Source organism: Heliangelus exortis, chromosome 2 (genome assembly GCF_036169615.1).
Source record: "Heliangelus exortis chromosome 2, bHelExo1.hap1, whole genome shotgun sequence".
NCBI classification, from domain to species: domain Eukaryota; kingdom Metazoa; phylum Chordata; class Aves; order Apodiformes; family Trochilidae; genus Heliangelus; species Heliangelus exortis.
The window spans coordinates 145,595,852-145,610,407 of NC_092423.1; the positions used below are offsets into that span (position 1 = coordinate 145,595,852).

The following is a 14,556-nucleotide window of genomic DNA, read 5'->3' on the forward strand; positions in this document are numbered from 1 at the left end:
ATTTTTGGTTACATCTTCATGCTCTCTTTTCCTTTACCAACACAGTCCTTCTCACAGAAAGGGATGAATAATTTTTGGTAAAAAAATAATTTAAAAGTTCTATCACTTTCTCTAGAGGACTGTGCTGCTAAAGGAGATATGTCACTTCTAGACAACAGAATTTTCAACAGTAAAACCTAACTTACAGAGAACAGGAAACCACTTTAAATCATTTAATGGACATTGTAGACCGAGGGTTAAGAAAGAATTCAGCTTCAATACTGGAATTTAATGTCTGTTGTTTTGTTATAGGGAGAAGTCAAATAAGATTTTTATGGATTTTATTGCATCTGTGAGATTCAGTCTCATGTTGGCAGTAGACTTACAACAATGAATCTTATTTATGTTATTTATTATGACACTATTTCCAGTTATATAGAAGCATGATAGAAAAATTGTTACTCAGGGATTTTGCTCCCCCCCATTCAGTTGGCAATATCTCCTTTTCTCCTTTTCTTTCAGTCTCCTTAAATTAATCATATATTACAAAGAAACAATACTTCAAGGACAGTGACAGAAAATGTATTCTGACTAGTTCAAACACTCCAGCAGATCCCTTATCTGTTATTCAAGACTGTAATTTCAGTCCAAGAAGTCCAACAGTATCTTCCCATGCACAATTAAGATTCTTACCATCTTGTGTTGATATTAAATAGAATATTTCATGAGATTCTTTTAGGGTTTTTTTTTTCCTCGCTTTCATATTAATTCTCCATCTATTCTTGTGTGTTCTGAATTGTCTAAGATACATGCAACAGAGTACAATGCATTTATACAGCATGTAATAAAACCAAAATAAAATACTTCATAGCGATTTGGTTACTTTGGAACTTAGATGGATTTGGTCTCATACTGCTATATTCCTAATTATGTAGTTTACAAAATCTATTTCGACATCCTCACCTTCTTCCAATCCAGATCAGGACATGGTCATTTCAAAAAGACTTTCTGACATATGTGATTGGAGATTCAAGCACAATCCAGATGCTCCCAGAAGCAGACATTTTTGCTCTTTATCCTTTTCTCTATTTTTTGAGTACTTATAAGGGTATAAGCATTATTTTAAGGTGAAATTAGTGTCCTTAACTCAACCACCTACCTTATCTTAGCCTTAGCTATGAAATAGGAGGGTAAACCAGGATTACCTGGTCCCACTGGAAAATAATTCCTATCCTCCTTGAAAGAGGTGAAGGAAATGAGTGCTAAAGAGGTCTGCCCTTTGAGGGGCTGCCAGATAGTGTAGGACTTGGTCATCCTCTAGCTATGCAAGGTCTCTCTTGCTGTTTGAATTATGTGTGACCCCCAGTCACAATTGCCCTGAAAAAGAGTGCATTTAGTCCTTACTCTTTTAGTTGAATTCACATAATGTTGGAAGAAATTTTACATGTGGGAAGTGAACACGGCCAATTAATATTATAATATTATGTCTGCAAATTTATTGGAATAAAAAAGGGACCTTCTAAATGGCTCAAAGTGCATTTTTGAGTGAAAACTTCACATTTCCCAGTGAAGGAAAAACAGATCGTGTTTTCATCATAACTTTTTCTCCAGTTCCAGTGATGGAGAGGAGCAATAAAACCCATGCTCACCTTAAGTCCAAAGGGTCCTGGCAAACCTGGTGGGCCTCTTGGCCCCTAAAGTGACAAAGACAAAACCAGAATACAGTCACTATGCAGCCAAAGAGAAGCTTGGACTTTGAGACAGTAAAGGCAGCAACCAGCCTCATCCCCACCTTCCTTAGAGGTCTGGGTTGAAGGGACCTTTTTAAAGGTAATATTTTACTGATAGCATGCAAGCAAATTAAATACTCTGTAGATTCAGCTAGAATTAAATACTTTTAGGGAACTTTTGTCAAGTTCAGCATTTTTGTACTGGTCACAAGTACAATGGTTGCTCCTTGAGGAGATCTCAAATCTCAAGGGCCACCATGGCAGACTGAAGGATTAATGTTCATAAATAAAGCTTCAGTTCTCTGTGCCTTTTAGGATGCAGCAGAGTGATCTGCAGAATTTTGCACAATCAGGCCTTTTGTGTCTTCAGTAGACAACTTGCAAGCACTTATGACAATGCAGCCTAATTCTACCAAGAATCCACTCTTCTGCAGAAGTCATGCTCCTCTGTTCCACTTTGAACTGCTCAAATGCAGAGTTTGCTGGCAGTGCTTACCTGTTCTCCATCTTTACCCCTACCAGGCAAACCTGGTGGTCCAGCAGGCCCAGGTTCACCACGTGGCCCAGGCAAACCCACTTTTCCTTCTTCTCCAGGATCACCCTGTAAAAGACAATCCAGTAAAACTGTTAGCAACATCCTACAGACTTTCTCACCTTAGTTTCTCTTCTTCCCTCCTTAAAAGGGGAGAACTTTTTCCTTTTGTAACTTCCAGTAATTTGTAATTTTCCTTAAGGATAACAAAAGAAGGCTTCAAAATGTTTTGGGCTGTATCAAACAGCTCTTGAACAGCACATGATGCTGGGGTAGAGCTCAGTAATTTGGAAGATGATCTTACTGCAGGGGCTATTTCAGCAAAGATCAGGACTCCAGCATGCTGGGCAATGTGTAACATATGAGTAAATTACAAACACTTGACCCCAGAGAGCTTGCTGCCTATGAGGTGAGACAAGAGAGACAAGGCAGGTGAAAGGTAAGTGAGGAAGCACCAGAAAGCTGAATTAATGGTCCAGTTACAATAGCTTGTTAAGAAAGCAGAAATCTCAGTTTCCTAACCATGAAAGGCAGATTTTCTTCCACCTTGGGCTTTACAGTGGTGAGCAGGAGATACTTAAAACACCAAATCCTGCTCTCATCAGGCAGCAGGACAGTAGAAGATCATAACTACATAAATGTGTAGCAGTCACTTCACTGTATCCAGCTGTATCTCAGTGGTTTTATTAAGTAAATTATAAACAGGGTTTATATGTAGCAGGGTCAAAATTTTATATCGTGTAACAGAAGAGGTAAAACAAGATGATCTAATAAGCCTACATCTTTTAACCATCCACAGACTTATGAAATCATTTCCCACTTCAGACTGCTTCTGTTCCAGGTTATTTAAAATGCCCAAGAAGAAAAGAAATGAATCCATGAAAGAACAAACTCACCTTTTCCCCCTTTTCTCCTTCCCTTCCTGGTAGTCCTGGGTTTCCAGGCACACCCTGGAGAGAAAAGAATGTTACAGCTTAAAACTTTCTTTTTAGGCAGTATTTGATCCTAAAGCAAATGGATAGACCTGTGGGTTCAGTACTATCTATCTCTAGGATTAGTGTGAGTTTAACATTTCCTACTGCAGACAAAGTGCAATCCAGAGAGCACTATGGAAGTGCTGTGTACTAAGTACTGAAAGCTTAGTTACTTTTTTTTTCAGTATAAAAGAGCTGAACAGCAAAAGGAGAAATAGAGCTAATCCCAGAGCTCTGCATCCTCCTTCTACCTGCTGTAAAATCATCAGCAGTTCCTAATCCATTACCAACAAACCCAAACCTCTGTATTGGAGAGGCCAATATTATTTTTTCAATCCTATTGCTCTCCAAAGCCATACACTGAGAAACAAAGCTATGTTCATTTTACTCTCAGTTTTCAATCTTTTTCTCTTCTTGGCAGAACTCAATGAATTCCTTGTCAAAATAGAGATTATTTAGAGCTTCAAATTGAATGCTCTATCTTCCTAACTCACCAAAACACATTATGGAATGGTAGTCCATTTTAAGATGTGAAATGCTATCTTGGCAGCAGTAAGATTGGCTTGACCTCCTCAAGGATGGATATGATAGTTATAATTATTTTCCTTTTTGCACAAGTAAAAAATATTTCCAACTCTATTAAATTTTATAGGTAATATATTGGTATTACTGGTATAGAAGTTTGATGAAAGGAATATTAAATTGGAAAGGACTTTTTTGATATCTTCTTTCACTTTGAAATTAAATTGCTACCTTAATACAATTAAATCAAATCTATCTTTCCAATTAGTTGAAAGGCAATTTACCATTTCTTGGATTGCTTAGGTAATAAACTCTGCTTTCAAGAGCCCCCTGTGCTAAACCACTCTGTCTGAATACTTTATAACATGGGGTCTAAGTGTTGTTTTTCACTTACTCAGGTTTAAACCTAAATAAAATCCATGCACTAGAAAGAAAATTAAACTGGTGGAGTTTGGATTAGAGTTAGTGCAAAGATTTTTTTGCAAACATGAAAAGCTCTATCACACACAACTACACAATGCTGATGAACATCTACCAAGGTAAGGAGGACAGCAGATTTCAGAGCTCTGACTGCAGGGTCAAATGTTTAGAATAGCATAGAACAGAACAGAATAGAACACAACTGAATTATTTTGTTTGGAAAAAACATCTAAAATCATCAAGTCCAACTGGTAAGCTAAGCATGCTGCCAAGTCCATTTCTCTAAGCACTATATCTAACACCTTTTAAATACCTACAGGCATGGTGACTCCATCACTTCCCTGGGCAGCTGTTTCCAGGGGTTGACAACCCTTTCAGTGAAAGAAATTTTTCCTAACATCCAATCCAAACCTCCCCTTGACTCCTCCCTCTTGTCCTATTGCTTGTTACTAGGGAGAAAAGAATGACCCCCACCTCACTAGAACCTCCTTTCAGGTAGTTGTGGAGACCAGTAAGGTCTCCCTCAGCCTCCTTTTCTCCAGACTAAAAAACCCCTGTTCCCTCAGGCACTCCTCTCAAGTTCTCTAGACCCTCACCAGCTTGTTTGCCCTCTCTGAATGTTGTCCAGGCCCTAAGGGCCCTTCTTGTAGTGAGGGACCCAGAGCTGAAGACAGAATTTGAAGTGTGGCCTCCCCATTGCCAAGCACAGGGATCACTGTCCTAATCCTGCTGGCCACACTATCCATGCTTTCATCATGAAAATGGGAGTTTGCCATGTAAGTTTATAAGAAGAAGTCAAGTTTTCAAAGGAAAGGAGAAATAAAAATGATGCAAGGTAAAACCAGAAAGACAACAACAAACATTGCAGGTTTTGTCTGGAAGAACCGGCAGCAAAAATTGCTTTGGAAAATTTGGTGAGGGATGAAGCAGCTCTGTGTCTCCCTCTTGCTGCAAATGAACATAAGAATATGTTTCATGGATGTGCCATTCCCAGGTGCCTCCAGGGCTTTCAATACAACTATAAAAACAGTGTCATGAAACACAGACTTTTGAGCCTGATCATAAAGCCGGTGGAAAGGAAAACTAAAGATGTTAAATAAAGAAATCAGGGCACAGATGGGAAAGCAAATATACTGGTGCATACATACCACATTTCCTGGCAAGCCTCTTGGACCTGGAGGCCCTGCTGGTCCAGTAACACCCTGTTTTAAGAAAATGAAGTGTGTGTACATATGTAATTCACAACTTGTACCACCACCAGAACAAGATGTTCCAAGTAAGATTGGAGTTCAGAGAAACTCATGTCAGAGAAAGTTTTGTAAAAGCTCAAAGCAAAAAAACAGCATTTTTGTGAAACCCTTTGCAGTGTAAAGAATCATGAAACAACAAAAAATGGACAAAGATTCTCTTTGGGAGCTTAAAATCACATTTCATCAAAATGAATTCTAAATCTAGCTGAGGTAAAGGAAGAAAAGTGTGGGCCTGAAACATCAAAAGAACAGAGCAAAGTACATTGATTTACCATAACAATAAACAACTAGATATACAAAATATGCTTTGCTGACAATTCTACTGAAAACACTCATTTGCTCTAAAGAGATGAACAGCACAAACTCTACAGTGTTACATCTCTGAAATGTAGTCCTTTCAGTCTGCTAGTGGAAGGTTTTCAGATGGGAAAGCCCATGTGTGTTCCCAAAATCTCATGTGGGGCATGAGAGGACATATATTTGGGGATTTAGGCTGCTATAGAGATGACTGTTTGGGGTTACCAGGCTGTATTTAGACATTTTCTTTTACGCTTGACCACATCAGGTTGAAGTCACTACCCCTGTAGTCTCTTGATGCCCAAACTAGGTTCACCTCTCATCACAGCTTTGCAAGGAAAAGGATTTATATCAGCATGCCTAACATCCATGGAGGGCTGAACCAGACAGACTGTCTAAAAACATCTGCACCAGCAGACTGAAATAATATATCTGTCCTGGAGCAGAGTACAGAGGAACCTCTTCTGCTGGAGGGGCTGGGCAGTTATATATTATAGAAGGACAGATGATGAAAATCTTCCACAGCACAGCTCTTCACAAAGTGAATGTCTATCTGCTGCATTTGGCTCACTAAAAAAACCCTAAATGTTTCCTCCTTTCTGTGTTATTTACAGTCACAGGTCTGTGAGCCAATGGTAGTTGATAAAAGTTTGGGGGAAAAAAAAAAAAAGGTGCCTGCATATGGACCTGTACTCCTATATTATTGACATCCTCCAAGCCACCAGGTCATACAATGGAAAAAAATATAGATGAAGTTAGTGGAAGAGGGATGGGTGGGTTTTGTCTTTTTATTTACTTATTATTATTATGGCCAGAAAGATTAGAGTCCTTCAAACAAGAGTGAGAGCTGAGGACTGGCAGTTCAGAGTTTGGTGTCAGCACTGCTGGAGACAATATCTAAGTAAAAGCCCAAGGCTTAAAACCATGAACACAAAAGTAGAAGAAGAAATTTCAGTACTCTAGGATGCTTGATTTGTATTTCCTATTCTCTCCTTCTCCCAGACACAAATATCCTATTTTCTCAACTTTTATTTTACACTGTTCTTCAGTTTTCCCTCTCTGCTTGCACAGAAGGTTTCTGGCCTCTTACTCAGCTGCAAAGTGCTTACACACTCTCAAAATAACAAAATGATTCTTGAACCCTTTGCTGTTCTTTAGCTCATAGTCAGGCAATAGCAGCATTCCCTACAACACATGCCTCAAAAAGTGGCTTGTGATGTTTCCTCTGGAGTATTAATGCAGAATTGACTAAGAAGCCTAAAAGCAACTGTGAACAAAAACTTATTCAAGCTGCTGATGAGAAGTGAGCTCCCTGCACCAGCTGCTGCCTGGGCTTGGTTGATAGCACAGTGCAGTAACAAAGCTCTGCCAGAGCCTCACCCAGCAAAGAGGGCACTTTGTTAGAGATGGAGAGGTTGGGCCAACAAAAGATGCACAATTGAGAACTGGGATGACTGGGACATTGATCTGCTCAGTGCAGCTGTGCCAGTTTGCTCACAAGCAGGGACTCTTCCAGCTGCAGCTTAGGATGTGCCCTGGGAACAAGCAAGCTCGGGAATGGGAATCTGCAAGGAGTTGATTACAGCATCCCTACAGGTGTGTTACTACCAGGGAAAAATGCTGCAAGGGAAGCAGCTACTCACGGCTTCTCCAGGGGCTCCAGCTTCACCTCGGGCTCCTTTCTGCCCCTTTGTGCCCTATTTGAAAAGAAGAGAGAGCAGCTGATTAGAGATGGGATGACTGTCTGCCAGACAAAAAGACCTCAAGATGACTGAACCTGCACTAGGTAATGGTTTTCATTAATCAATTCACAGAGAAGTTTAACATCTTGAGGAAATGGCTCCCAGTGCTCTGTGCAGTGAGAAAATGAAATATAAAAATAAAACCCTGAGACATAAGAAGAATTACTAATGACTGAGTGGCTCAGAGGCTGTTTCTCAGCACAGGATGCTGAAACTTGCAGACACCCCTGTGGGTGAAACATCCTCAGGCCTACCAGTTACTTCATTTCCAGCTCAACTCTGATGATCTCCCTGCACAAAGGAAGTTTTGCCTGCAGTTCTCAGATACAAACAACAGCAATTTAAAAATGACCTGATTAGATCACAATGCAGAGGATTTGTCCCTGTCCTACATATCATGTAGCCCTTTCTGAAGGATTTTGGCAGAACGGAGTCTACTCACTGAACAGACCCCCATTTAGCAAATGTTAGTTAAAAGTTCCCTGGTATTACTGGTTTTTTTCATAATTCTGAGACTGCTGCTAAGCTGGTCAAGCTGTTGGTGGACAAGTAATAGCTGACTCTATGGCTTGAGCACAGCACAGATGACGGCAGAGTGAACACCCCCCCAAGCTGATGTGAAAAACAAACCTCAGTGATGACTGGACATAGAAATTTTCAGAAGATAACTGAGATTATAAAACCATTTCACATGAGCCATAGTGCCTTCAGGGTCAAGTGGGGTTTGAATCTGAATGCTCTGAACAGTTTTGCCAATGTAACTTATCTGAAAGACCCGTGGTGCAGTGGTATCAATACAAGATGCTCTCTTGAAGGAGTCTCTCAGACAATACTGAACATACTACAGAGGTGCCATGTTTCTGCTTTGGTTCTCCCAAGGTTGTCTTGATGCCCAGCATAAGTAAATATCTCTGCAGAAGTCCCTGAACTTACAACAATGGGGAGGGAGAAAAGGGCTGCTGGTGTATAGGGGAATAATCACTTACAGGGCTACAGACCTTGAAAGTACCCCCCTCTGGGCATGTCAAAGATTTTCTTAAAGTCTGGGCCCTCTTACCGGTAGTCCTGCAGGTCCTGGGACACCCTTTACTCCTGGGACTCCAGGTAGTCCCTGTAAAAACAGAGGGAGATTCAAAGGAGTGGCAGAAAATGCCTTATTTATTTTTCTGAGCAAAAGGAGATGTTTCTCCTTCTTCCCAGTGAGAAAAAAAAGGGTGTCTTTTACAGATGCTGTGACTGCACAAGGCTGTGACTGCACATGGATCCTCCTTTGAGGGATCCATCCAGAACATGAGCAAGGCAGGAAACAAATTGAGTAATCAAATGCATGATCCACCTGAGCCACATAGCTTCAATAACAGTAAATCCTGCCCAACCTTGCTGTCAGCAAAACTCTGTGTGTAGCCAGCCCCATAGTCCCCTTCTCAGTTACTAAGGCCCGGAGTTATAAATTAGGTGCTGAGTTTCATGTTGTTATCTAGATCCCTGTACAGTCACTACAAATCCAAGCACCACTATATCCATTTCTGATTCAAGAAGCATCCCAACAATTCATGTTCCCCCCTCTCCCTCCAAAACAGGCAACTCTCATGCCCTCTCATTCCTGAATGTCAAAACCACCAGAAGAAATGCTTGAATGTGCTTACAGGTTCTCCGCTTGTTCCTCGATCTCCTTTTTCCCCTTTTGGTCCAGGTTCACCCTGATACAAAGCAATAAGAGAATTAAGAGCTGTTTTCATAGCTGGAAGTCACACCAGTCTTGCTTGGGAAGAGAGCTCTTTCAATCAGTTACCTATTTCAGACATGAAACACCTTCCTCAGGGACTTCGAGGACAGTGAATCAGAACTACCTATATTGCATACTAAGATTTGGAGACCTTTGTCTAGACTTCTGAGACTGTTTTGATACCAACAGCAAAGATGTTCAGTTTAAAGGGAGAGCAGTTTTCCCTCAGAGAGAGCAGTAGTCAAAGGATTTACTATTCCAAAATTCAAGCAGCTTCAGTGCATTAAAAGGCCAGATGATGTGACCCAGAGCAAAAGCACCAACACCACTGCTCTGCTTCTCTGTAGGACCACAGACCTAAAGTCAACCTACAGCTGGGGAAATTTCCCCTCATAGAGGGAGTTCCATATTCCATCTATAAAAGAGGACTGTTCAGGGTCTCATCTTTACCAGTTCCAGGGATGTACACAGCTTTTCCTGATATCTTGTTCTGTTAACATCTCCAAACATTCATGCAGCTTCCCCTCCCTCCTGCAGTGTCAGTACATTATTTCATGCACCACCATCACTGACTAATAGTATTAATTTATTCCTGTCCTTTCTCCTTACAGGAAATTGAAGATGCTTTCAGACAGAAGTTCATCACTTTTTTTCTGAGTTCTAGAATAATAATCAATAAGTCCATATTTATCCTTTTTACAAGTTGAAAAGGAACAGCACACATTTGTGGAACTAGCTTGAATAGTGGAACAGGGACTACATGAATACTCACATTTGTGTATTTATATGAACATATGTATTCAGTCAACAGCAATCATTTATTATTCATTATTTATCATACAAGGGTTTTCAATTATGCAATCAAGGAATAGGAAGAACATCAGTGATTTAAGCTACACATACATGCAAGGAATAGTGATCAGTCAAAATGCAGAGCCCAACACAAATCAGCTTGAATTTTATTCACAACAGCTATTTACTCCTGCAACACCTGGGAATTCAAAGTCCATTTGCACATGATTATCTAACAAAGCAAATAAATGTAACTGCATAAATAGTACTCATATCTGTATTTATTATGCATTGTGAATAAGTATTATCACCTGTGATAAATAAAAGGAGGAATTTTACTCCACAAGTAGCACCCCGTTAGAGCAACTTTTAATCAGGCAGTCCCTTGTGCCATCTGCTGGCCTTTAGGAAGATAACGGGACCACCTGAAGGTCAAGCAAACAACAAGTTCTGCAACAAACCTGGATAGTTGTGCCTGGAAGTTGCTCTGGGCAATGACCCAAACCCTATTGAGAGCTGCAACCTTTTTGAGAGCAACAAAGCACAGACATACAGCAATAAATCTGTAGGCAGGGATGGTGTTACAGTGTGGGAATAGGGGCACATATTACCAGTAATAAAAAACAAGCCTGCAAAGGGAAGAAGCAACTTAACAGGTAAAAGGAAAAAGCTTTTTTAAAATATTTTCCTTTCCCCCACTTCTTCTACAGAGCTTAATTTGCATGGTAATGCAAAATTGGCAAAATTCTGGTCCAGTGTCCTTGCTCAGATATAAACATGGTACTTACAATGTGTTTTTGTGGTGGAGTTGGCAGTGCTACACTAATTGTTGGAATTGATGATCTTAAAGGTCTTTTCCAACTATAACTCTTGTATGATTCTATGATTCTAAGCATGGGTAGAGGCAGCATTTCTAGATGAAACCTGCCAGTAAATCTGCTTGTGAATCCTTTCAAATTTGCTGAATTCCTAACTGCCTATCAAGACCACTAACACTATCTGCTAGTGCTGCACCCTGCAGAGACCTCTGCCCCTGGCAGCTGGGCTTAATCCACTGCCACCTCCACTTCTTCCAATGAACAGAAATGACACGGTGACAGCTAACAGCTGCTACCAACTTGAGCCAGACCAGTGCTTAGAGCCTCCCTGCCCCCAGAAACATCCTCCTGTAGTCCCAATTAAGGCTTTACTTATTTCTGTGTCACTTCAGGGAGAGCAAAGGCAGTGGGGGCTCAGCTGTGCCCCCACAGTGAGAGGCCAAGGGAGAAGCCACCTCCTGCTTTGCTGCTTTTGCTTCTTCCCAGCCTGACCACCACTGTGGTTCTCACACTCCTCATCTCCAAAATATATTTAACTCAGTGGCCTAAATAAACATGAAAAAGTTCCTCCATGGAAGAAACTGACCACCACCACCCCCTATGTCATGCTCCATCAGTGAGTTTCTGCAGGGTCTCCCAAAACACACAACCGAGGTGCTGTGATGGGTAAATGGGAGCTGTCCTGGTCTGGGCCAGGATAAAGGTAATTTTTCTGTCTTGTACTTTTGCTTTCAGCTAAGTCTCTTCTAAGTAGCTGCACTTGCTGAAATGAACAGCAAGTTTCTCAGTCAGTGTCTGCTTCTGGGACTGATAACACTCGATGTTTAGAGTTACAGCTGGAGAATGGTGTGCAGAACCAAGGCCACTGCTCAGCTCTGAGGAACATTTTGCCCTCCGGAAGGAGAGAAGGAGTCAAGAGGTCCCACCTGCAGCCCTCCTCTGGGGAGGAACAGACAAGATAGATGCCAAAATTGACCAGAGTATTCCATCCCATACACCTCATACTCAGTATAAATTTGAGGGATCACCAGGGTCAAGCCAGCTTCCTGCTTCCCCTTCTTCCCCTGTTCCTGTTTGCTTGGGCATCCTGGGAGGATTCCATCCATTCCTCTGCCTGTGCTCCTGATCCATGCCAGCCTGAATCTGTGTGTTCCTTCCTCCAGCTCCCCACGGCTGCTGACCCCAGGAGTCCAGCCTGGACTTTCCCAGGGCTGCCCTGCAGCCTCGGTGGGGATGGGAGAGTTACTGGGGGAAAGGGGGGAGGAACGTGGGATCAATTTTCCTGTATATTTGCATATATTTAGTAAATATTTTCCTTTTTATCATTACTGTTTCATTAAAGCTGTGTAGTTTAGTTTCCAACCCATCAGTCTTTCTCCCTTATTCTCTCTCCTTTCTTTATCAGGGAGGGGAGGGGGATTAATTGAGAGCATCTGTCATTCAGTGTAATTGCTGGGCCCGTGTTAAACCCTGACAGGAGCCCAGACAAGAGTTTCAAGAGTTTCCATTTCTGACAATCACCAAGATGTGTTTTAAATGAAATTGATTATAAATGATAATATGCAAACAGTTATGGTGCTTCTGCCTTCTCTCCAGGCTGTGGTCCTGTCTCCACCTGTTTAAGTCACTGTGTGATACTGTAGACCATACAGCCCATGGAAAGAGATGGCAAGTACTGTGCTTTGGAGGGTGCATGACAACCTGCAGCACCCTACTGGTTCTGCAGCCTCTCTAACGTGACCCACACTCTCCTTGGGCTTATCACTACCTTCTGACACTTGAATTTGTAAAGCTGTAAACCAAAGGTAACTCTCCTTCCTGACCTTTCTCTCAGAGCTTGCAATATTCTGTGCTGACCCCTGCTACAGAACATAGCACTGCATTCACCTGCAGATGGGGAAATCCCCATGATCTAACCTGCTGACACAGTTCAGGATTTTTATTCTTTCCTGTCTTGCAACTCATTTACAAGAGTAATGCTCTCAAAGCAAAAGAGAGAACTCCTTCTGTGATTGGTTAGCACTGCAAAGGCCACATAAGAAGTCATAGTTTGCCTATTTCCTTAGTGTATATGTTAATGAACCATTAGGCAAGGTGAAAAGTGAGCCAAAGAAATCTTGTCTCTATTCCCAGTACTACCTCACATTCCTGCTTCCTTCTTCGGCCTCTAAAGAACATGGCATATGCAGTTTCTTTTTTAATGGCAGTCTCACAACCTACCTGTGCATTTATACATGCCAGAAAGCCTCCTGATCCTTAACAAGCTTATTCACACACCAGTGGTGTCATCCAACTAATGCCAGACATTTCCCACTGTGCACCACAAGTGGGAAATAAAACTTCATTTTAAGGTTTATTTAGGAGGCTGGGACAGCTGGGACAAAATTATGTCCTGGTCACAGTTGGCTTGGATGCTGCTGTTACCAGGACAGCATGGTTAGTGATGATGGTGAAGTTGACCAGAAGCAGACTCAAGCTGAGTTCTTTACTGAAAGCATTTAAATAACATGGAAAGTACCAAGGTGCTGTGTGCCTGTCAGATACAAGTAGAAGTAAGCCAGGGGCCATGTGGGTTAGAGATGTTACTTACAGGAATCCTAGGGTGTGGGGTGAAGAAGGCTGTCTGGAAGAGAGACAGGATTGTTAAAAGAAGCACTGCCAATTTTCCTTGAAATGCAAGAATTTAGGTATTCTCCTTGTCATTACATATTACACATTCCATACATCCATCGACAGGTTTATAAATGAGCAACATACTGTAACATCTGGCTGCTTGGAAAAAAGCCCACAAATATCTGACATTTCCCAGAGTATTTGGAATATGAACATGAAAGAAAAAAAACCCTGCAGGTCCCATGGCTTTGGAAAACTAAACCATTAAACCTTGAGCTATTAGCAATCCCCAGCTTACTTTTCCACTTGGAGCCACCATCACTATTATTTAAATTCCTGACTCCAAGGCTGAGCTTGGGTGTGTTGTCTCTGCACCACACACAAACAATTTAGAACACAACATAGTTGTCTTGGGGATTACAAAGTCATCTTGAAGGACTAGCAGCAAAAAAAAGGATCAAGATTTGTAGAGAGAGGCAGTATCTTTATCAAATGGTTTAAGTTATGAAAAAAAAATATAGTCCTTGATGAAAGGAAGAAATGTTAAAATTGTCACTGACTTTCACAGCTGAAATAGAAATTATTTCTCCCTGCAAACACAGGAAGCTTGAGCAGTTGGGCACAGCTTCTCTATATTTGAGCATGTTGGGCTGTGTTTGTAAGCTGCTTTCTCTACCTTTGCTAAGTCAGATTTATCCTTGATGTTGTGACTGGATCATTCTTGTGTGATACACATGGAGTGTTTCTACACAAATCCGTGAGGCACAGTTTGGCACAGACTAAAAAATCCCAACTGACAGTAGGGAATAAATTACAGCACCTCCTCCATAGCTGCAAGAAGCTCTGTAGGCACTTGATTTTCAGATTCTCTCCATCATCTGTGGATGTGGCAGCTGTAACCAGCTGTGGTGAGCAAAGCTGACAAGGGGGTATCTGCCATTTTTTGAGGGTCTGTGGCTGGCATCAGCCTTCCTGCTGCAATGACAGGCCTGTTCCTAATGCTTACTCAGATTTTGCTAGAGGGAACTGAGGTTTCTCTATTTACATTCTCTGGATGCTGTTTAATTGTCAGAGAACTTCATTGCCATTATGCTCAAGCTCTCAAAAGTAATTTTGCAGACTCGTTTGTAAAACCATGGATTTTTTTGTCCCTTGTTTGCT

At 41.4% G+C, this 14,556-nt stretch overlaps 1 protein-coding gene across 1 annotated transcript in view; it reads right to left on the reverse strand.

The window, feature by feature from the left end:
• Nucleotides 1–14,556, reverse strand: part of COL22A1 (collagen type XXII alpha 1 chain) — a 197,943-nt gene that overhangs the window by 43,406 nt on the left and 139,981 nt on the right. The window contains exons 32-39 of the mRNA XM_071738442.1: nucleotides 13,373–13,405; nucleotides 9,093–9,146; nucleotides 8,504–8,557; nucleotides 7,348–7,401; nucleotides 5,306–5,359; nucleotides 3,138–3,191; nucleotides 2,206–2,310; nucleotides 1,629–1,673 (exon numbers count right to left, since the gene is read on the reverse strand). Coding sequence (XP_071594543.1) covers nucleotides 1,629–1,673; nucleotides 2,206–2,310; nucleotides 3,138–3,191; nucleotides 5,306–5,359; nucleotides 7,348–7,401; nucleotides 8,504–8,557; nucleotides 9,093–9,146; nucleotides 13,373–13,405 — 453 coding nt within the window. The remainder of the gene's footprint in view (nucleotides 1–1,628; nucleotides 1,674–2,205; nucleotides 2,311–3,137; nucleotides 3,192–5,305; nucleotides 5,360–7,347; nucleotides 7,402–8,503; nucleotides 8,558–9,092; nucleotides 9,147–13,372; nucleotides 13,406–14,556) is intronic.